We start from the raw sequence: 23,702 nt of genomic DNA, 5'->3' as shown, positions 1-23,702 counted from the left end.
GACTTGAAGATGGCCGACATTCCGCAGATGAGACAGAAGGGTTAGTTGCGGTTTTCACTCATACCTTGCCCCACCTGTCCCTGCCCAGCCCAGGGTCCCCTGGCTTATAAGCGTGTTAGTGACACACACAGAGTTGGCAACAGGGTTTTCCAACAGAGGGTAAGAGAGGGAAGGCAGGGGGTTAAGAAGCAGACCCGGTTATGCAGTATTAGTAGGTCCTACCCGCTGAGATGGTAGGGGGCTGACGGGAGAGAAGGGAGGGGACAAGGGGAGTGAGAAAGGGAGGCTAATTCACTTGGGTGGCGACCGACCCATGGGTTTGCTGGCTAACTGGTCAACCAGATGGCTTTCCAGAGAACTGGCTAAAGAGCAAGCTGGTGCTAGCCGACTGGCTGACCGGTGACCATACCGAGTTAGTGGGCTAACTTGCTGGTGACAGGCCAGCTTACTGTCAGGCTGGGAGAAGACTGGCCATTGCCCCTGGAGAATCCCAGGACTGGCTAGAATGAGAGGCCATTTTAGTTGGAGGCAAAAGGCAGGTGTTCCTAAGGAGCACAGGAGGGGATGTGGGCGTCTGCTTTTCCTGGGGATGGAGGACAGGCAGATAGATCCAGGGAGGCATGGGGGGTGTGGGGAACAGCTCCTTTTTTTTTTTTCTTTCGTTTTTGTTTGTTTCTCTCCCTTGAAAAATGAAGAGACAGTGAGTCACCACCAGAATAGGGAAAATGAAAATTGCCCTCCATGGGCTGGCAGAGGGCTCGCTCACATCCTATGCAATCATCCCAAACCCACCACCCTTTCCTCCCCCGCCCGCCTATAGCAGACTCCTTACTGCCTAACTCGACTTTTCAGAGTATCCACTTCCCAAAAAGTTCCTCGGATCCTTCCATCACCCCCACCCCACTCACTCATGCTCCTCTGGTCAGCTGTCCCTCCCCTAGTTAAGTATCACCACCACTGCTGCCAGTCCCTGGAATTGGTCAGGCTTTCGCAACAGCCTGGCCTCCTTTCATGCACCCCCATAGACCCCTGAGCCTCCACAACCTACAGCCAGCACCAGAAACTCATGCCCCCAAACACTACCCCATGAAAAGGAACACAGAGGCCCACCTACTCTAAAATCCCTTACTCCTCCCTAAGCCATAAACCAGCTTCTGGTTATAACTATAATCCCAGTCTATAGAAACCACACCCCCACGTGGCTTGAAGTCATTTCTCTTTTCATGGCCAGAGAATGCAGTGACAATCACCTTCAAAATCACCCTGATCTTGAGGGAGGAGATGTCAAAGAGACTAAGGCAGCTTTACCTCAAGTATCAAAGATGGGAGGACACTATTGTTCTATGTCCATTAAAATACTAAACTGCACACCCAAGAGTGTGACTGTGGGAAAGAGGTATTCTAGGGACAGATCCATTAGTTAGAGAGTTACTAAAACCAGTGGGCACAGGACTAATTCAGTAAGACAATTAGTAAAGGCCTCATATAATTAAAAATAACACAATTCAATATTTAGCAGCTAGAAGTGCTGAATAACCAATATTAATTATTAGTTATGCAGAAGCAGTTTACAGAACAGGAGGACAAGAGTCTAATGGCAGGTGCGGCGACCAGAGCAAGGGGATAACCCAGGCTACAAGGACGCGTACTGCCAGCTAATGGCACTATTATGAAACGAGGAGGCCAACTAGCCAGGACAAGGAACAACTAGTTTCAGGGTGGCTAAGCCAACTGCACCAAAAAACGGAGGAGTTGTCTGATATAACTGCACTCGTTGAACAAGACAGAAGGAAAAAAGGCATTGGTAAAAATCCAACTGCTACTCTTTTTGAATTAGAACTGGCTGTGGAGACTAAAATAAGGAAAAAACAGTTTTCAACTTTAATTTTTAAGTAGAATAGCAAATTAAGAAACAGGATTGAGAGGCGAGAGATGTGAGTTCAAAGCTTGAGCAAGACATCCAGACTTCCTCTGAAAAATAGCAAGGTTGGAGTGGGTGACATGGAGCCCCTCTAGACCTAGGGATTGTGGACCCAGACCCCAGTCCGTGGCGATCATGCCCAAAGGGGCAATCATGGCCAAATACTAAAGTGGGCTTCCACTGGAATCCATGACTGGTGATGTGACACAGCACAGGGAAGGGGAACACGGTAGCCCATGCCTTCCCAAATGCCAGGATCTAGAATGCCGAGGCTTCAGACTAACAAGTGCGCAATGAAGGCTTTCCCCACCCATAGGAACAGCTAGAGGGTTCCTGGAGTCCAGGAGTACAAGAATGACAGCTCATGATGAGGGAGGAGGGCACCAGATCCTACAGGGGAGAGGTCAGTCATTATACCAAGCGGTAATGTACCCCCATCTCCACCTTGAACTCGACCCCTTCAAGAAAGCCCTAGCCCCTCACACAAATCACAAAAATCTGGATGAAAGCAAGCTCTGTGGAGCTTGAGCAAGAGCAGCTCAGGACAAAGAAAAGAGGTGCCCGCTCCACTCAGGGCCTTAGGGTGCCCATCGTTCAGAGTGACAAACAGAACATTCAAATTTTGGGAACATCCAAGAATGGCAGAACCATGAGACAGATTACAGCTGCCTCAGAGGAGTGGGTGGGAGAGGCTTTCTCCTGGCTTTGTAAAGTGAATAGGAGTCTTCCCCAGAAGACAGAGGCAGTTCAGTGTTCATAAGAAATTGATCTGCTAGGTCCTTGTGCTGAAAATCTCACCAACTGGCTTCAAGGAAAAGCCCAAATGAACCAGAAAAAAACACTAGAAAAGCAATTAAAAAACACTCAATAGTTGCTGGTATTAGGCCCACAAGAAGCTTACCACCTGGAAGTGGAGAAAAGACGTAAACACAAATATTAACCACACAGATGGAATGTGGTGATAACACATATGACACATCTAGAACACAGCAAAGGAAGACCGGCTGGGGCTGGGAGCGTCAGGAAGGGTTTATGAAGAAGGCGGGCTTGAAGCTGGGCTTGAAGGATTGAAAAAAACAACAAACTAAGGATAATGGGCACAGTGAGCCCTTTAGTCCTCACAAGTGCCAGGCACTGTGCTTTAAGCATTACCTCTGTTAGTCATCAAAGGCTCCATGAGGAGCTAAGCAGAGAGGTTACATAACTTGCCTCAAGTCACTCAAACTACTGGCAAAGCTGGGATTTGAACCCAGTCTGTCTGACTCAAACCCCAGCCCTAGGATTTCACCCAGCAGACAGGAGGGTAAATGGAGATGTCGGTAGGAGAACTGGGGGAAAAAGAGGGGCACTGGGGAAGCCGGTGTGGACAGGATATACAGTGCAGCTGTTAGGCCCTAAGACCGGGCAGGTGGGCAACAAGCCAGAGAGGAAGGGCAGGCTGGGTTGGGGAGGGAGCCCCAAGTGCTCTAAGGACACTGTCTTTGGAGAACTCTCTCCTTGGGGCCTGGGGGGGGGGCTCCTGAAAATCTGCACACTGAGGAGTGGCATCATGGCAGCTGGGCAGGGGAAATTAGCTTGTCTTCCAATTTGGTGCTGACTAATGAGGAGATGGGTTTGCACTCTGCTTGCATGGTAGAGCAGGCGTAGAGCAGGCGCACCGAACAGGGGAGGACAGTGGGCCCAGGATTCAAGACAAGCCTCAGGGAATCCTCAGAGCTGACCATTCCTACAAAGATCCCCCAGGAGATACTATCCAGCACGAGGCCTCAACGAAAGCAAGAGCAAGGTGCTCTCTCAGGCCTCTGGTCCTAACTGCTATGTTTAAAAGTCTCTTGGGGACCCCAGGGGTAATCATCTAATCAGAGGGAAGGGGGGAAGGAATTCTGCCTTCTTCCAGTCTTTGGAATGGACCTCTTGACCCATTCCCAAGTGTCAGCCACCCTTGGTTGAGAACCACTCCTCTAGGGAAAACAGGACCCAATAAATTATTCGTAGACCCAGCCACATGACAGGCCTTAAGCAAGGACAATGAATCCAGAGCACGGCCCCTGAAGCCAACCTTCCTCCGATGGTCATCATGACCAAGAAAGGGCCACACCTCATGTTAATAATGGACTGGAGTCAAAAAAATCCCTCCAAACTGTTTCTAAAGACGACTTTCAATCAAAGTCCTTGTGCAGACACTGTATTTGGCCCTGAAGGTGTGTGTTAGAGTCCACAGGACCTGACTCTACTGTGGCCCATCTTGGGGAACAGGCCAGGGGGAAGTGGCTTCCGCTGGTTACCAGCTTGGACCCACAACTCTTGGGAGCCCTGAGAAGAGGCTACGATGGGTCACTGTCTACATTCCATGCTGTTAGGCCAGGTCTCACCCGCTCTGTGTGGCTTTCCCACCTCCCCTGGCCACAGACCTCTTCCTCCTCTCAGTGTCTCTCAGCTTCCTAGAATGCTTAAGGTTTCTGCCACATGGTGGACACTTGGGTGGCTTTGCTCTGTTAACTTTGAATAGACTCATCCTGCCTCCTCAAGAACTGAAGGGCTGGGAGAGCAGGGACCATGTCTTTTTTCCTCTGTACCCAGTATGGATGCACAATACATTTGATGACCAACAACATGTGGATAGGGACTCTGTGTCTATAGCGTGTTTCCAAAGGCAGTACCAGGTGACAACACTGGTCCTGGGGAGTGAAAACCTGCAAGAAGCATCAAAAGAAACTCCCCCCAACTCAGTAAAATGTGTGGGGCACCTAAAATATGACAGATGTACATGATACACTCAGGTGTGCTCAGATAATGGTGACAACACAAGACAGCCCTCTGACCAGGTAGAAAATGAAGTGACACAAAGCGGGGCACTGCACTGAGGGGGAACGCCCCCACCAAGAATGCCACTCTCCAGAATCGGCACACTAAGAATCAGCGCACAGCTAGGAGCACAACTCTGTGCTAGGAGCCAACTACAACAGGCTCAAGAGAGCGCAGCCGCATTAACCGTAGTGTCCTCGCAGCAAGGGGGAGGCGCCAAATGAGGAGGAGGCCCCGCTAGATCTCCCCCCAGTGCTGCCGAAGAGCAGGTAACAAGAACACCAAGTCAGCTGGAACCCTGCCCCCAACCAGCCTGTCAGTGGGAGGAAAGGGAGGGAAAGGGGGATGACAAGAGGCTGACAAAGGGGAGAGAAGAGGGAAGGATAGCCGCCACGCAGCTACAACCAGGAAGTACTGGGAGAAGATAACCAGTAAGAGCAGGGCTGCAAACCAGCAAAGATAGGGCCTCCCATGGCAGGGACAGTCCATGTTCCTGGTCACTTAGCCTGCTGGAGATGGAGCTAGAACAGCTTCCCTGCCATTAGAAGCAAGAGAAAACAGGGTAGCCAAGAGAAAAGGAGCAGCTGGACCTGGGCACCTGGGTACCTGGGTACCTGAGCCCCAGGCACTGAGTGAGCAGGGAAAGGAAGCAGGAGGCAGAGACAGGAGCCACCATGGATGCACAGCAGCCAATCCTGCTTTGGAAAAAGAGTCTGGCTTGCAAGAGGCAAAGAGGCCGCACAGAGGGCAGAGCCAGTGCCCAGAAGCATCGGCACCTCCCCGTGGTAGTCTGAGCGGAGGGACGCTGGTGGAAAAGAACCCTGTCCCTCCTGCAAGGGTTGAGACAAGACAGTCTCCTCTGAGCCCCTGCATGGGCTGGGCTGGAAGGATAGCCATGGACCACTGGGACATGGAGGCCCCTCTGGAGGGACTGGAAAGGGAAAGAGAAGGGAGTGTGCTGCCCAGAGGCAAGGCAGACCAAGCACCCTCTCCAGCACTGCTCTCCCTCACACACCTGCTGTGCCTCCATCTTTCTCTGCCCCATCCCTGCCTCTGCCCTAGAAAGGCCCCACTGTGTCCTGGCTACATCCTGTCCCCACACATAGCCAGGCTTTTGTTTGTGCCTTTCTGCCCTAGTGTCAAGACGCCCACAGCTGCTCCACCAGGCCAGAGCCTTCCTGCCCCATAGCACTCTGGGGTCCACCCAGGCTGTATCTCACTCCTCCCATCTCCCAAACCATCCTCCTGTCGGACTGCTGATTGTTTGGCACTGGCCCTTGAATCCCCAGCCACACGCCCAGTGTAAGCCCAGCCCTTCCCTTTCCCTCCTGCCCTGGGCAGCTCAGCAGCCTCTTCTCTAGTTAGCTCCCTGGTCCTTAGAGCCTGCCTGCTGCTCTGAACTCCTGACCCTCACAGCCCAGGCCTCAACCTCTTCTGGAACCTCCTCACTGCCCGGGTCTGAGGCCTAGCACCCACAGCCCAGGCAGCCCTCACTCCCCATTCCCATTTGGCCCTGGGCGCAGCTAGCCCCTGGCCTTCCTCGTGCTCCCCCTACCTGGCGCAGGTTTCGGGTGACCCGGACGTCGTGCCAGGCATTGTCGTTGAACTTGCCATTGACGGGTTCCACGAGGGCCTCAAAGGCTCCAGATCCCAGGTTGATGACCAGCCAGACGGCCCCAGACTTGAGGGACAGGTTGACGTAGTCAGCCGACTTGCCCGTGTGCAGCATCAGCCCGTTCCGCTGCAGGGTGCGGAAGGCCAGCGTGATCTCGTCTGTGCTGCTCTGGATCGGGTTGTGCGACAGGTCATAGCAGAAGAACTCATTGCCTTTGAAGGTCGCCACAAATTCCTCCTTGCCTGGACGCCGCAGTGTGGGGAAATGGGAGACAGCTGAGTGCAGCAGGGCACACCAGACCTCCCTCCTCCCCTTCAGCCACCCAGGCCAGGTCCTGGACACTGGAGCCCTGTGGCCCCAAATGCAAGCTTTAGGTCCTCTTCCCTCCCCCCATCCACCCTCCTCTCTGGACCCTGCCGTCCTTGCTGTCAGCAGCCAGCTTCCCCCATGTCCATTTCCAAAGCAGGAGGCTGCTAAGTGGCTGTCACACTGACAGCTGACAATTAAACTGCCACAGGGCCAGGCAAAGCAGACTTCTCACTGCCTCTTCCCCCAACCATCTCCATAGGCCACTCCCCTAAACAAAGGGATGTGGAAGAAAAACAGGAGCCTCCATCCGACACCTCCCTGGAGGGCCTCCGCTGTGGCTGGGGCACCAAGGGTGTCCTGGTGCACTCCACCTCTCACTCCTGCCTCTTCTCTGGTGATGGCCTTTCTCATTGCATGGGACAGTTTCAGGCCTTACCACAGGGGATGGGACTAGTAGGCCTGTCGCACAGCAATGAGCAGATGAGGAGAATGGGGAAGCAGTGGGGAGGAGGACGGCAAGGGGACAATACGTGGGAAGGCCATGCAGGTGACAGGGACATGCACTAGGTAGCGTGGGCCACTGGACGGGGCTTGCACAGATGGCCATCAAGCCAGCTATCACCCCCACCCCTGGCTTTCTACTCCAACCTGAGAGGACAGTGCAGAGAGGTCCTAAGTGGAGAGACTCTGAGGGCTCCAGAGGGCAGGCGTGGGACCCGAGTGCCAGGCAAGTGGCTAGGGAAGAGGACAAGAGCAAGCCTGGCTCTCATGCATGCATGTGTGTGCGTGTACCTGCATATAAGCACCTGGCACAGGGCTCCCTCCACTGGCACTTTCTAATGAGAAGCAAATGACTGGGAAAGCCTTAGGTATTTATAGCGTTCTGCAAGTGGGTGACGTGTAACAGGACAACAGAGAAGTTGGGGTCCCAGCCCCACACCTTCACAAGCCAGAGCACATGCAGAAGGAAGAAAACAGGACATGGAGTCAGGGAAGAGCAGAGGATATGGACTTCGACACGGACTCCCTTCTCCTATCCAGGAAACTTGGCACAACAGCTTGTCCTGCCCACCTCACAGGGTGGATGGGGCAAAAAAGATGGTGCTGAAAGGCCTTTATGGACTGTGGGGCTTTTCAGTTTAGGCCCCCAGGCCAGGGCACACCCAGAGCCCTCAGAAGGTGCCCGCCGTCCAGCAGGCCCAGCCTCAGCAGCAGGCACTACGTGTGGAAGCGGCAGCTCTCCGGTGCATTATTCTGCAGGTGCCCCACCCTCACACAACAGCTCCACTTCTCTCCCTCCAGGCAGCCTGCCCATAAACTCTGTCCTCACTGCCTCCGGATGCCAAGGCCCCAGCTGCTGCCCCAGCGCCTGGCACAGCGCTCACTGCAGCTGGCAAGGCCCCATCCCGAGGCTCGGGGCAGTGAGGCTGGTGGGGGCATGGGCAGTGTCAGGACAGTCGGAAACCCTGCTCTGCCTACCTTAGGGCTCCAGTGGGGAGGGCCAGAAAACAAAGAGGAAGGGTCAGGCAGAGACAAGAAGAGGGAGGCGGGGGAGAATGGCAGTGCAGAAGGAGGCCACCCAGAGAGGGAGGAAGATGGACCGTGGGGGACAGTAGGGTTCAGAGCAGTGAGGGAGCAAGAGGCGATGAAGTGAAGCAATCTGGGTGAAGACAAGGAGCAAGCTGGGCGGGGACAGGTAAGGGTGCTGGGAAGGGGGCCAGCAAGGAAAGGGGGAGAGGGACCTCCAGGGAATGAAGCCAAGGCTTTCTCAAGGCCTTGCTGTTTCCATAGCAACAGGCCTGCTGCCCAGACACTGGCAGAGCCAAGGGGCTCAAGGACCAGAAAAGGGAATGTGTGTGACCTTGAGTTTGCCACACATACTAGTCCCTCACAGAAGCCAGGTCTGCCCTCCCACTCCCTCAGCTTCACTGCAGTCAAAGAAAGTATCATTAAAGGGAGAGTCAAACAGAAGAAAGGAAAGAATAAGGCAATCACGTGAAAAAGTGATCGGAGCAGAACAGAGGCCAGCAAAAAGGAGAGAGGCAGGCCTGGGGCTGGATCACAGCTGCCAAGGCAGATGGAGAAACGAGGCTAACCCTCGACTTCTCCGGCAGCCTCGGGTCTCCTAGGAGAGAAGGCAAAGCCGCCACTCTGGAGCCGAGGGCTACACATTCTCCATTTCCCATTGCCGCCAGAGACCCAGATAGGCCCAGATGGAAAGAGGCTTGGAGCAGCCAGCGGGAGCCAGAAAGAATGTGAGAGGCACAGGGAAGAGTTGAGCAAATATGAACAACAAAACCCAAGGAGGGTGGGAAAGACAAAGAGACCCTGAGTGAGCAGGAGGGCAGGGGGACTTAAGGGGGGCTCCATCGGGTAAGGATGTGGTGACAGTCCTCCCCAGGGTGCTCAGAGACCGCAAAACAGATCTGGGAGGAGCAGGACCTGAAGCACCAGGGGGCGCTCTCCCCTATCTCACGCCCAAGAGACTCCAGAACTACAACTCCCAGCAGCACTTGAACAATGACAACTACGGATAGTCCCTAGCACAGGGAGGGAGTAAAGGCTGATACTTGTTTATCGACCACTGCTGGGGGCTGTGGTGCCCCGCAAGTGTCCCCAGTCAAGCTGAATGTGGCTAGAGAACAGCTGCAGTCCTGGATTTCTGAGAGCCGAGAGGGACAGGGCAGCTGCCTCCTAGCCTCCCATCCAGGCCCAGCTCAAAGCCCTCCTCTGGGAAGGTCTCCAACCCCCTCCCCCCACTCCCTCCACCTCCTGTAGCCCCTCCCTAATCTCAAGCACTACAGCTGTCCTGCTCTTTTGGCACTTACTGCCTAGTAACATCTTGTACTGCTCCCTTGAGAGGAAGTGTGATGTGCGAAAGAAGACCTGGGCACTAACGCTGGCTCTTCCACCAGCCTTGTGACCTTGGCCAAGAGGCAACATCTCTAAACCCCAGCTTTCTTGCCTGGACAAAAGAGCCAATCATTAGCCTACCTCACAGATTGCTGTGGGCATCTAGAAAGAGGCCAGACGGGGTGAGGCTTCAGAAACTATAAGCCATTCTACAAATAAACGACTCTTGCCCTGCTCTGTAACTTTCTGTGTGTGTACGCGCTGCCTATGTCTCTAGATAATGAATAAATTAACTGCTCTGGACAAAGCTTGCACTATTCATATACTTTGCATGTACCGTGCTTTATTGTAGCTATTTGTTGGAATGTCAATGAGCCCCTTGAGAACAGAGACCATTCACCCATTTAAAATAAATTTGCTGAGCACACGCCTACATATGCACTGAAAACTGTAAAGCACTAGAGGTAAACAAGTGAAAACACCCAGTCGCTCGGTCCTCAGGGAGCTCAGCCTAGGTGGGGAAGCAAACAGGTAAAGTGACAGTTACAGTGCAGTGTGGTGAGGATTTAAGGGATGTGTAGACAAAGGGAACATGGAACAGTGTCTGGGTTTGTCTGGGGAGTTCAGAGAAGACTTCCTGTGGATGGCCTGGCTGCTTTTTTAAGAGTCAGCAGAAAGAGATACCAAATAGCTGGGGAAGGGCAGGGGTGGCGGAGATCCAGGCTGACAGAACAGCACGTACTACAGAACGCAGACAGACCCAACAGCCCCAGTACTTGGCAACCCTTAAGCGGCTGCTAAACTGCCCAGTAAACTACTTAGGGAAGAGGCTTTCTTAAGAGAGGCAGCCTCAGTAGAGAAAAATGAGCTTAAAACTTACAGACCTAAGACAAGCTAAGGGGCCCTGTGCTGGCCTGGAGCCTTTGGAAAGTGTCAGCTTCCTCATCTGTACCCCAAGGACAATGAGCCCTTCCACAAAGGGTGGCGGAGGCTCACTGAGGCGATGTGTGGTATTATAGGCCACATCTCCCAACCAGAATCCCCTTGGGCTGGCACCTAGCAGGCTTCCGGAATTTGATGGTTGAACAGGGCTGACCTTGCTTCCTTACTCTACCAAAGGGACAGGGATGGGCCTGAACAACTACCATAAAAAAACACCAATGTTCTAGAAAGAGGTCACCAAGACAACTGGGCTTTGGCAAAGAAATGGAGGTTTGTGGTCCTTCACACCAGGGCAGGTACTGGGGGTACAGGCCCACCAGTCTCCATGGACCTCAGAGAGGATACAATGGGGTACACCTTTGTTGACTCAACTGCCCCCCAGGAAGTAGTTAACCTGCAGGGGGTGAGGGCTGGGCTCTCTGGGGACTGTAGGGTCACTGACCTTTCGTCGGCTGGTGCACATCGCCGGCTCCTCCTCTCCCGGCCCCCCCCTCGGAGAACAGTAAGGACCCTACTGAAGAAGCAGAATTGGGGAGTCAGGCACAGGGGGCTACAGCCAGTCCCACCCCAGCCTTGAGGTGATAGAGGGCCCTCTCCAGGGCGGAGGTCCTGCGTGGAGGTGCAGGTTGGGGTGGAGGGACTGCTCTAGGGACTCACTTGCTTAGAGCCTTTAGGGAAGGAGCTGGTTGACAAACCAAGGACCACCAGCCCCAGAGACCCCATAAAACTTGACCACCAACTTCCGCCCTTTACTTAGGGGTAGGGAGATGGGAACAAAGGAGCAGAGGCCTCACTGCTGGTTCAGGAGCCTCTTCTACCTGACAACATGCAAACAGGCTGGCCCTCAGGACCTGCACACCCCTCATCTCCTACTTCCAAATTTTAACTCACTCTCCTCCGCATTCCGCATCTTTGCTCACACCCTCTCCACCCTGTCAGGGTTCATGTTCTTCAACTCTTTGGAAAGCCTGACACAGGCCCCCTTCCTCCCAAAACTTCCTGATTCACACTCCAAACTCCTCTCCTGTTCTTTGCCTATCAAGGCAAACCTGGTTCTCCACCTACACCTGGGTCATTTATTGCAGTTAGTGCTCGTACTGTCCCCTTCTTTGCCAGTTAGACCATGAGGCAGGGTCATGGTTGCTGTGTGTCCCTGCACTGTGCCTTCAGCAGGGCTGTGTGTACCAAGAGGGGTCCTGCCTGACTGGAGCTCATCATGTATGTGGGGAAGGCCTTTCTCAGGGACAACTTTCTGCTCCCCACCACCCAGCTCATCAACCCCCAGGCTTGCTCTCCAGAGGCCCCCACAGGAATGTGTTAGTCCATCTGGGCTCCAGGCTGCTTTAACTCTCCAGTCACCCCTGTCCTGTATACTCAGCGCCTGGCTCTCAGGCACCCACACCTATTGCCAGACCCCACAGGATGATTTCTTGAGAAGAACTCAAGAACAAAGTTTAAAAGTCCCTGTCTGGGCCCTTATTCCCACCTCAGCTCCAAGTCCCCAGAATTTTAGCTAGAATAACAGTGAGCTACAGACCTTTTGGGGAAAGGAGAGGGGGGAACAGGCCTTTCAGGATCATTCGGGCCTTTATTTGTGCCAAAGGAGAGCCACAGCCAGCAGCCCCAGAACCAGGCAATAGCAGGCAAGAAGGATATGAGCAAACAACTAAGTCCTGACCTTCTGCTTGGGGCTTCCTTTTTCCCCCACATTTCTTGCTATAATTTCATATTCCTGCAAGAATCTCAGGCCCCTACCTCCCCAGACCTAAATCCATCCAAATTCCAGATCTAAGGCTCTCCCTGCAGCCTGAACTTCATCCTGCAGGCCTCTCCTGCCTACAGATTAGAGACCCCACCCCATTTCTGTGGAAGATGAATCCCAACAGAGGACTTCCCTGGGAATAGCGAGCAGTGCCTAAGGGTCGGGAAGGCCAGACAGAGTCAACGACAGGGAGGCCTGGGGGAGGGGCCAGCTAGCGGGATCACAGTCAAGGCTCTGGGGCTCTGTCTCCAGGTTTGCTTAACACCTGGCTTTTAGATCTGGCAGGAACTTGGTAGAATGCAAGGCTAAAGATAAATGAGGGCTCCGGACAGTCCCACCAATTAAGATTGTGTTGATCACCAGCAAGTCACTTCGTCTTTCTGGGCCTAAACTCCTCATTTGTCAAAGAGGGTCAAGAGACATTCAAAACATACAAAGGTGATGGCACATGGGGGGGACAGCTGTGGAAAGGGGGTGCCCTCCACCTCCATTTCCCCCTTCCCCCCTTCAGTCCTGCTGTGGGTGGAGAGGACATCCCACAGTAGCAGGGCGAGGGGAATGGAATCCTCTTTCTCCAGCCCATGCTTTTCTCTTTCTATTTTGGTTCACAGAAAAGAAAGAATGATCAGAATGAGTGGAAGGAAATAAAACACCACCATGAGAGAGAAAAAAAAGCAAGATACACTACTGGGAAAACGCAAAAAGGTGATTGGAGACAACGGCAGGAGTTCAAACATCTCTTGATGTCAGAAACCAAGGTGGGATGAGGGTGGATGGAGTGTGTCAGGGAGGAGGGGAGAAGGGAGCACAGAGACAAGCCCCCACCCCCAGCCCAGCACCCCCAGGTAAAATAAAGGCATGGCAGAGGAAGGGGGCAGGGAAGGCAGGAAGGAGGTGGGACCAGTGGAGGAGGGGAAAGGGGAACAGGGAGAGGAACAGAAAATCCAGGCGCAGCTTGGGGGCAATCCAATCCAATCCAATCCAAACCAGAACTTCAAACCATACCTTCGCTGTTTAACGTCAGGTGAGCCGGACCTTGGAAAGGAGGAGAGAAAGAAAGAAAGGGGGAAAAAAAGAAGAAAAAAGAAAGAAAAGGGGAAAGAAACAAAGAAAACACGAGTCATCAAAATCAGCCAGAGAGAGGGGAGAAAAGAGCTTTTGCTGCCACAATTTAAAAACCCTTTTTAACTTGTGACAGACATCGGGGGGAAAAGCCCCAGCCCAGAAGCTGAGGGAAGGGGCCCGATGCCGAAACAGAGGGTGGGGGGCACAAGAGGGGAAGAGAGAGAGAGAAGGGGGCGTCGGAGAGGATGAAGGGGGTACAGGCAGAACCAGGAAGGACGGGGCAGGGAGTCACTGCAGGGGGAAAGGAGACTTTGGTTTCTTTTTTTTTCTTCTTGCCGAAAAAAAAAAGGAAAAGGAGGAGAAGCATGAGGCTGGAAGGGCTGCTTTTTCCTTTTTCTTTTTTTCTTTTTTTTTTTCTTCCGGGAGACGGAGAGAAAAAAAAACAGTCAACGAGAAAAACGATTCAGATGAAGGAGAAAATAAAACACGACACAAAAATCAAAGCCACCTGGAGAGAGAGAGAGTGTCCTGTTAGCGTGGGATTGAGCGGGCAAGGGGGACCTCCAACCACCCCACACCCTGTCCCATCACCCCAGTAAGCCTGGCAGAAAAGGGCAAGGTGTGTGAGGAACCTGTGCCTAGAAGGAATTCCCCCAAAGCGGGCTTTGGTAAGGCATCTGCCCAGTTCTGATCCTCCCAGCTGTCCCCCCAATGATCTCCATGTGGACAGCTGGCACCCTGTACATCCGGGTTCTAAAAGGAAACCGGGGTTCAGGAGGACAAAGAGAAGAAGCAGGTAGGAGAAAGCACAATCTAGGGAAACCTAGAGCAAAGGTGGGGGCTTTGGCACCCTGCACATGGAGGGCTGGAAGACCAAGACCAGCACTTTTGGACAATAAGGACGAAAGAGGACAGCCAAGACCCATGGGCAGGAGGTCTGGCCCTCTGAGAGGCCAGAATTACTCTACAGACCCCTTTTCTCTGGCCAGGCCCTCTGAGATGACCCAAAAGTTGAATTTTGAAAACAGAAAACAGATGCCCTATATCCAAGACAAAGGAGCAAAATCAGCTGGGATTTTCTTTCCAGGTTACCTTGGCCCCTTGAGACAATCTGGTCAGTCCTGAGCCAGACCCACCTCAGCTTTACGGGGAGAGACTCCGGCCCGTTGGACCAGGCCGCCAGTCCCCAGAGGGCACCAGCCAAGGAAAGCTTTCTCCCAGAGTGGCTGGCAGCACAGGCCCCACAGCAGGGCTGACTCCAGGACTCCCTGACCTTAGCCCACCCCCTCCCCCAACCCTGCACCCAGGGTCTCCAGCCAAGAGAGTGGGGAAGGAACAGCCCTGCAGTACCACATAGCCCTTGGGAAACATCCCAGCACTATGGCAATGAGATGTGGGCCTGAGGGGTAGAAAGTGGGTCTGGGAAAGAAGTAAAAAGCTCCAGGTGTCTCCGGGACAAAGCCGAGAGCAAGGATGCCTGCATTCCAGGAGGAAAGGTGGCCAGGAGGTCAGGATGGGCATGGCCAGGTGCCAAAGGCCTGGATCCTGTGGAAGATGTGGGCAGATGGTTTGCATGCCCCTTCCCACTCTCTGGGAGGCCCTGTCTCTCCCCACCTCTGCAGCTGAAACCAGCAGGAGGAGAGACCACAGCTGCCAAGGGCCACCTCAGGGCAGAACAGCTCTAGGAAAGACACAGGGTTCAGCCACAAAATAGGGGCACACCCATGCATCTAGACTGAGCCTTATCTCTTGCTGAGTGCCCCCTACCAATTCTTTCCCTAAGAACTACAGATTCTGCTTCCAAACCCCCTAAATCCAGGACACAGACCCAAAGTCCTAAACATTTATCCAACCCTTCCTGGCAGAAACAGCCTTACTCACAGGCTCCCACCCTTGGAAATCCAAGTCCAGGAGCCAGAGGCCTTGTGAATCCGTCCTCTGCCCCCCTCAGGCCTGTACTACTGCCTGGGGGAGCCACATCTCTCCCCTCGCAGACCCTCCACTGCCCAGCTCCCAGCCAGCCTCATCAGCATGCGGCACTCTCCCTCTGTCACCACAGCAACCAGCTGCTCAGCTCCCTCAGGCATGACAGCACCAGCCATCTTGGCGGAGGCAGGGTGGCTCCGGCCCCCTCTACCCAAGGCTCAGCCCAATCTGACCTGAGGGTACTCTCCTTACAGCCTCGCGTCCCCACACAGCCCTCCTCACCACCCATCCCCACATCTACCTGTGGCATCAGCGCCTCCCTCCACCACTGGAGAGGGGGCTGGCAGTGATGAATGGCATTACCAAGGGGCCTTTCCTCGGGCACTTTATCTGGCTGCTTCTGGGTCTTCTTTCCCTGCTACAAGAGGCTAGGGGGAAAGGAGGAGGGGCAGCGGGGTCCCCAAAAGGAGAAGCTTGGCAGGGAGCTGGGCAACAGGATGGTCGAGCTCCCGGGAGAAAGCTAGGCTTAAGCACAGTGTCAAGGGATGAGAAGTGGGTAAAGGCAGAGAGGACTCAGAGATCTGAGCACAGTACCACAGAGGAGGCCCCCAGCCACCCCTGAAGCCCCTGCCTGCCACACCCACCTGCCCACTCTAGTCCCACCCCCTTACCCTCCCACCAAATCTCAGGAGGATCAGTGTTGAAAGGAGGAAGACAGTTATAGGGGACAAAATTGAGAGATACAAGCAGACACGCCACGGGAGACACACAGATATATCACATCCCTAGGTGTGTACACAGGCACGCACACCCCCGGCCCAGCGGCTGACCTGCAGGCACGCCCAGCACCACACCCAAGCCAGCAGACCACCGTGCCAGCCCCAAGAAATGCCGCAGGGTGTCCACAGGTCTCATTTGCCCCTTGTCCCCAAAGCCCAGCTTCCCTTCTTGTCCCTGTCTGTGGTATCTTCTCCCCTCTCTGAGCTCCAGTCACTCCCCTACCCCTCTGCACCCTCACCCTCCACCCCTGCTCTCCTCCTTTCTTCTCTGGACCAGCTGTTTCCCCTACGTGGTTCTCTCCTTTCTGCCCTCCGTCCACTTCCCCTCCTGGCCTCTACTTACCCCTTTCCTTGTTCCCTTCCCCTCCTCCTTCCATCTCTCCCTTTGTTCGGGAGGAGACATGACATCAAGAGCAAGTAAAAGTCAAAGTCACATCAGCACTAAATCTTATCTCAGCCCTCAGAAGGCTTCATCCACCCAGACGCACAGACTCGCTCACATGCACAGAGGTAAACACTGACACACAGAGATGCAGACACAGACAGGACAGATGCAGACACTCCTACAGAGGCACACAGAGATACAGATCACGCTACAGAAGACACGACAGTGGAGGCACACACGCCTGCACACACACTCAGACACATGCACACAAGCATATGTGTACAGACATGCACAAAGGCAAACAGACACAACAGAGTCCTATGAATGCATGTGCACACCTACACACATGCACACGCACAGGTGCCCGCATGCCGGGACCAGGGGACCTGAGGACACCCCAAGAGAAGAGACATTGGTGGGAGACAAGCCAAACCATGGACACTACAAGGAAAATGGATTCCAGCACCACACCCAGGCCAAGAGCCCCTCTCTACTCTTTGCCAGGACTCCTACATCCTGGGTGCTCCCCCTCTGCTCCTTCAGGACAGGGCTCAGGCCCAGGGAGCTCCCAGTCTAGGGCTGCCTCGGTCCCTCCCACTCGCACTTGTTGCTCGCTTCTCCAGGAAGACAGTTTGGGGCAGGTTTGGTGAAGGATCCCACCCACTGCCCATCCGCTGCCTGCCCTCTCCACCATGGCGTGTGAGCTCCCCAGCAGCCCGGCCTCTGAGCTGGACCATTCAGCCTAGTCTTCCTTCTCCCTGACCTAGTCCACCCAGAGGAGGAAGAGACAGGGAACCAAAGCAACAAGGGAAGCTTCAGAGAATGACAGGAACCCAGAGAGAGCCTGGGGAAGGACAGAGGCAAAGACAGAGGCCCAGGAACACAAGCCTGGAGAAAAAGAGAGGGAAAGACAATAACCAGAGAGAGGAAAGGCAAATGAAACAGAAGAGAGGGGAAGAATGGACAGAGAGACTCCAAAGAGAGGCCTGCTCCCGCCCTTGCTGCAGGAAGAGCAGACCACCCCTACCTAGCAGCTCATGGGACTGGGGCTGGGGCCCCAGGGTCAGTCGGCACCAAGATTGCCATCCATCCACACCCACTGACCTGGCCCCAGCCCCCACCTCTCTGCCTGCACTCTCCAGACCCCAGAGCAGATTCTACCCAAGCAGCAACCCCAGCCCCTGGCAGCAGGGCTCTCAGCTGACCTGGGCAAAAATGGTGTTTCCAACTCACTTCTGGGCACTGCAGAATCCTCAGCCCATCCCTCCCCCCTTGTTCCCGCTCCTCCCTGAGGAAGAAGAAAACCTGGTCAGCAACTGGTGCTGAAGACTGGCAAGTGGAAGGGCCTGCCCTCTGCCTGGCAGTCCCCCCAGCAAACCAATAAAGAGGGGCAGGCAAGAGGTGGGGCTGAGGCAACCTAGAGCACCCAGAGACATCCTTCCCCCTAGAGCCCCAAACAAGGACAGAGGGAACCCTCAGGTGGCCAATGACGCACCCTCACATGGGACCCCACGGCCGTTGGTCCACCACCCCGGTGACTGAGAAGCTTCACTCACCTTCCACGGGGTGCTCCTCTACAGGCCAGCAAGGTTCAGGAAGGGTGAGGCAGAGAGAGAAAAAAAAGGAGGGACGTCAGCAAGGGTACCAAGGATAGGGCTCCAAAGGAGTGATGGGTTCAAGGTCCCCAAGCCCACCCAGGCCCTGACACAAGTCACACAACCTGGAAGGCTCTGCTGGGCTAGCTGTCCCCTAGGTCAGTACTTCCCGCACAAGGTCACACCATCCAAGAGGACCCAACGTCATGTTACGTTTCAGGAAACTGAGGCCCAAGGCAGAGAAGTGACCAGTCAAGGTCACACAGAGAATCAGAGGCAGAGCTGAGAGTGGCAGTCAGGTGTCCCCTGCATTCCATTGCTTCTCAGAGACAGATGGGGACCCGCTCACATAGGGCTCATGCAAGACACACTCCTGCTCAGTGACACACTGACACACATAGGTGCTTAGTGATCCAGAGACATGAATAATCTCTCTCAAACTCAGACTTGAAGCCTTTGTACACCCGGACCCAGCCACCCCCTCAGCCCCACCCACCCAGAGGAGAAGATCCATCAGTATGCACTCAGAAAACAGTTCCGCCTCTAAGTTCTGTGTGACTCCCAGCCCACGGGTGTAACATCCCTGGGCCCCCAGTCCATTTTCTGAAAAAATGAGAGCAGTGGATTAGACGGTTTCTAGGACCCATACTGGCTCTGGTTCTGTGATTCTAGGATAAAGGCCTTCTTAACAGCAGGGTAAGGCAAAGGGCCCCAGGCTGGACGGGCCACTTCAGTGGCGAGGAGGAGTCCAAATTCAGTGGGCCAGACTGGGCCTATCCCTGGGTCACACCACAGCCTTTGGGCAGTCATCACTCACCTATGAGAAGCCTGCCTGGGCCTGGCCCTGGGGTTCACCAAATGGGACAAGAGAGGAGAAGAAGGAAGAGACGATGGAGGTGGTTCCTTCAACTAAGCTACATTCTTCAAGCAGGCTGGGCCCTGACCTGCCAAATCACCCACTCTTCAAACATTTCTCACATGTCCCCCTGCCGGGAGACTTGAAAAGAAGGAACACACAAACATGTGCCCCCAGATAGGCATGTATGAACACAAACAATTGGTCAGCACACACTCGTGTTACATGCACACACCGCTCCTACCTCCAACCTCAGTTTGTATTGTTGCTCATTCACTTTTCGGGGGTTAGCTCCACTCCAGAAACACACACTGTCATCTATCAGACCTCGCACCACCTCCATAATATACACACACAGGCCAAATGCAGAAGCAATACCCGCCCAGTGATCTGATACCCGATATTAGATGCGTACGCCACCGCCAACCCCACACTCCCTCCAGCGGCTAAAGACTCACACCCCACAATGAACACCACTCCCTTTTTCCTATCTCCCATTTTTTAAATCTATACACAGAAGCCTTTACAAATCTTCACGTGTTAGACACACATTTCCATACAACACTGAGCTTCTTTTACCTGACAGCTGCATCCTCTGAAAACTGCATAGAATGATTTTCTTAAATAAACTGAATCATATTACATCTGTGGCAGGAAAGGGGCGGCTGGCTAGGAAGGGACCCTCTGGAAAACCCTTGGGCTTCATGAGGAGCCCTACATCAGGATCTCTTTGGCCCCAGTGTGCTAAGGCCCTGGCCCATCAGCACATCATCTCTCCAGCACCTACACAAACAGGAAGGTTTGGTGACTTCTAGATAATGCAACACAAGAGAGTATGTCAAAAAGTACTGGCACCTACCACAAACATGGGTGTGCCATGCTCAGGAAGACAAGATGCCAAGCTAGGTTTGCTGCCTGACCACATCTTCCCTTTCCTGGCTTCTGAGATTGCTCCTAGAGATTCACAGACCTCACCTTCTCTGCTGCCCTGTGCTTTCTGCTCACTTACCTGTGCCCACCTGCCATCACGGGCCCCTCCAGGCTCAGTCCCGTGCTCTCCACACTCCTCTCTTCTCCCCTCTCTGTGGTGACAGCTCGCTTTCATGGCTTAGGGACTCCCAAACCTGTCCTTGCAGCCCAAGCCTCGTCCACAGGTGCCAGTCCTACATCCCCACCTATCTGCTCAGCAATTACTCAGACAGCTCTCTGACATCCAAAGTCCACCACTAAAACCATGCTCAGCATCTCTATCCCCACAACAGAGTGCCTCTTGCCCTGCGTTTGGCCAAGCACTGCTCTCAACCACCACCTCATGAGCACCCACTATGTGCCCCACACTTAGCCAAGCTTCAGGATTCTATTAATTAGCCATGAGCCCAGCACCACATGGATCCTAAACTTGTGTCATCAAGTGTCAACCTCACTGCAGCCCTCATGAGCTCAGCGGTATTACCTACCTCCCCAGGACAGAAAAGGAAACTTGCCCAGGGGCATAAAATCACCTTTGACTTTGGCCACTGTGTCCCTAGGTCATCATTGCCTGCACCTCACCCCTCTCCCCTGGTTTCCTACGGTCACCTCCTTCTGGTTGTTCTCCCTGCCCCTCCCCAGCCTGGCTCCTCATGGCACAGGCACTAGAAACACCTGCCAGAAGCTGCTGTGACACACGCACACACAAGCATACATGCTCAGAACTTTTCGGTGGGTCTGGTACACACATCTCTCCTCTGTTCTCGACCTGTGTACCTCCCTGCCTTCAGAGAGGCTCTACTCGAGTGGCTCATGGGCTCCGGACCCTCAGCATGTCCAGGATGGACCTCATAAGCCTTCCCACACAGGCCCTCTCCCCCTGCCTGCATTCCCTGATCAGGTTAGGCACCCAGAAACCAGCCTCGCTTTTTTTCACATGGCAATCAACAGGTCTTATCAGTTCGACCTTCCAAAACCCTAAAAACGAAACTAAACTTACAGAAATGCTCTTCATCCCCCCATTACCACCAGCACAGCCCCAAAGTCGAACCCTCATTAGATCCTCTCCCCAGAATATTAATAAGCCTCTTCTTAAATGATCTCCCCCTACAGCCGGTCTTTTCACCTTGCAATTCGTGGTCCATGCACCCCCAGAGTGGTCCAACCAGGTCATAACTCTGCTGCAAAACCTAAGTCTCAACTTCTCAGGAAAGTCCAAAGTTTGGCCCCTCCTCCCTCCTTTCCTACAACAATTCAGCCTCCAGCCACACCTAGTTGCTTCCCATTTCTCTGCACAGGCTATTCCCTCGGCTTGAAATGCCCTTTCCTGTCCCCACTCCCCTCACCCTCAGCTGCCTGAGAAAGCCCACTCTTGCTTTAAGACCAGTGCAAAACACCTGTCTGTGTTCTGAACTGACCCCCCAGGCAGAGCTGCCTATCCCTCTTCTGGGCCAGCTCTCGATGTGTACGTTGTGTTTTTATTTCACTTATCGGATCTCTATTGAGATTGTGTTTCCATGTGTGTTTCCTGGCTGGACCATGAGATATCCAAGACAAGGACAATGTCTCATTCATTTCTCTATATCCAGCTGCTTGCACAGTTCCGGGCTCAGAAAAAGGCATGCCTGTGTTTGTTGAATAAGTAATAAAAAACACTTCTCAAGGACAGCACTTCAAGCGTGCCTGGCTCTTTCCACGCATTGCTTCAGGTCTTCTCTACTACTACCTCGCTAATGGATACTGCAATTACTTCCTTGTAAAGATGGGGAAACAAGGCTTTGAAAGTAGAAGAAACTTGTCCAGGTCACCCTGCTCAGGGGAGACAGAGTCACATCTGAATGCAAATCTGTCTGGCTTTAAAACTTGCAATGGGCTACTTTCTTGGCCTGAAGTCAAGACTTCAAGAAGCTGCCTTTACTCTGCAGTTCTGATTCTGGTCTTCTCACCAGCCCCGATACACTCGACCCACGTCCTCTCGGCTCCTCATTTAGGCTGTCTTCCTGAAGGGAAAGTTCTGCCCTTTCCTTTCCACCTCCACAAATCTGTCATCCTTCAAGACATAACCAAGTCCCACCTTCTCCTTGAAGCCTTCTCTGGCCACTAGAGGTAATAATCATAGTAGTGTTTATAGATGATGTAGAATAGAGCCTGGCACACTGTAAAGGATTTCTACATATTAACTCATTTAGTCCTTATGACAACATTATAACCTCCATTTTGCAAAATAGGACATAGAGGAACAATGTGCTTAAAGTAAATTGCCCAAGTTCACACAGCTAGCAAGTAGCAAAGCTGGGATTCAAACCCAGGCAGTGCTATGAGGCTTTCCCTGGGAGCATCTGTCTGGTCTCTGGATTCTTACACCAGTCCTGCCCTGCACAGCTCCCTCGAGCAGCCCATCCCATTCTGCCTAGAGCCGTTTCCAGCAGCAGAAACTGTCAGGACCACAGATATGGGACGATAGAGCTGGCAGTTAGATTCCACAGACATGACCCCATTTACATAACTTGCACACACATAGATCTTGACCTATGGCTCACCAGAGAGCACAGAGGATATTGCCTTGCCTAACATGAACCCGGCATTCCAGCAGACTCATTATCAAAGAGAGTGATGAAGACTGGAACAAAAGAAAAGAAAAAGTCCTAAGCAACTGAAACCAATACCCTAACAGCTATGCATTTTAAAAAGTTATTTTCTCAGAGGACAGCCTCTGAGACCCTACCCAGAAGCCACTTACATTTAGTAACACACAACTCTCACATGCTTGGGAACGCTGACTTCCAAGTTCACAAACAGAGAGAGAAAGAGAGATGAATATGGGTTGCTACCTGACAACTCCTCCTAAGGGCAGAGGTGGAAAAACTAGAAAAAGCTAATTTGAGATCTCAAAAACGGTCAGGCAGCATTCCAGGCAGGGACAAACGTCAGTGAAGGAACCACTGAGTGACAGTCCGGTGCAACACCTGAGGGGAATCACGACATCCTGAGTCATCTGGGAAAGGTTAAGTCACATTCTAAATATTATGCTTAGGGAGGCAGAGAGGTGTGCAACATATTCCATAAAATCTGAAATATTTTAAAGGTTGGTGAGTTGGTATTTTAATGGGATAATGCTCCACTTTCCAGGGTGAGTTCCTCCCTGAGGGCTCCAGAAGACTGAGATTTTACTGATCCATTCCCACTGCCCTCTCTGTGTTGGGACAGCGGGTAACAAGTGCAGGAACACTGTCATCACATACTGGCTTAAGGGAGAGCTGTGCCCTGAGGAATTTGGGGTGGTTACTGGTTTCTGATGAAACATGGCCCCCAAGTAACCAAACGCAGGTAGTCCATGGACACCGCCGACTGACCATCTCTCCTTTTTGGAGGCAGCATGGAGAAAGGTGGGGGGCAACAGGCCCTGGAGTCAGCCCAGGGCTCAGATGCCAGCTCTTACATCTCATGCAGTGGTCGTGGGAATTAAATGAGATAAAACCCAGCAAACACTCACTAGCTGTTGAGGCCCCTTGCGCTCCTCCATTGACTTTGTGATTCAGTTCTCTTTTTGTTCTAACTGCTCCTTCCCTGTGTCTGCGGCTGCTCCACTCCCACCTCCTCCAAACTAGATGCTCCTCTGAAGTCTCTTCACCTTCTCCTTGGCCACCTCACCTGGTCCCAGAGCTTCAAACACTAGCTCTCCATGCACGTGGCTCCCAGGTCTCCATCTGCAGTCCCACCGCCAACTCAAAGCTCTGGTCTCACATTTCCAATTGCCTGGACACCTCTGTCCAGGAACATCAAGGGGTGCTGCAACTCAACATGTGCATGACCTGTGGCCCCTACCTGCTCCCCCTCTGACCTCCCCTTTCCTTTCACCCCTCCACCATCCTTCCAACCACGCAAACCCAAAACCTCATCATCTCTGACTCCTCCCCACC

General features: G+C 53.3%; 1 protein-coding gene across 26 annotated transcripts in view; it reads right to left on the bottom strand.

The window, feature by feature from the left end:
- Positions 1-23,702, bottom strand: part of NRXN2 (neurexin 2) — a 103,049-nt gene that overhangs the window by 64,216 nt on the left and 15,131 nt on the right. For 21 of the 26 annotated variants that reach the window (XM_073217592.1, XM_017659184.3, XM_073217606.1 and 18 more), the window contains exons 3-6: positions 17,919-17,936; positions 13,213-13,242; positions 10,888-10,959; positions 6,282-6,583 (exon numbers count right to left, since the gene is read on the bottom strand). In XM_073217592.1, coding sequence (XP_073073693.1) covers positions 6,282-6,583; positions 10,888-10,959; positions 13,213-13,242; positions 17,919-17,936 — 422 coding nt within the window. The remainder of the gene's footprint in view (positions 1-6,281; positions 6,584-10,887; positions 10,960-13,212; positions 13,243-17,918; positions 17,937-23,702) is intronic. The other 5 variants (XM_073217593.1, XM_073217604.1, XM_073217595.1 and 2 more) reach the window with 4 other exon arrangements.

This window comes from Manis javanica, chromosome 11 (assembly GCF_040802235.1).
Source record: "Manis javanica isolate MJ-LG chromosome 11, MJ_LKY, whole genome shotgun sequence".
Lineage (NCBI taxonomy): Eukaryota > Metazoa > Chordata > Mammalia > Pholidota > Manidae > Manis > Manis javanica.
Note: the sequence above shows the minus strand (reverse complement) of the source record. Positions and strands in the feature narration are given on the sequence as shown.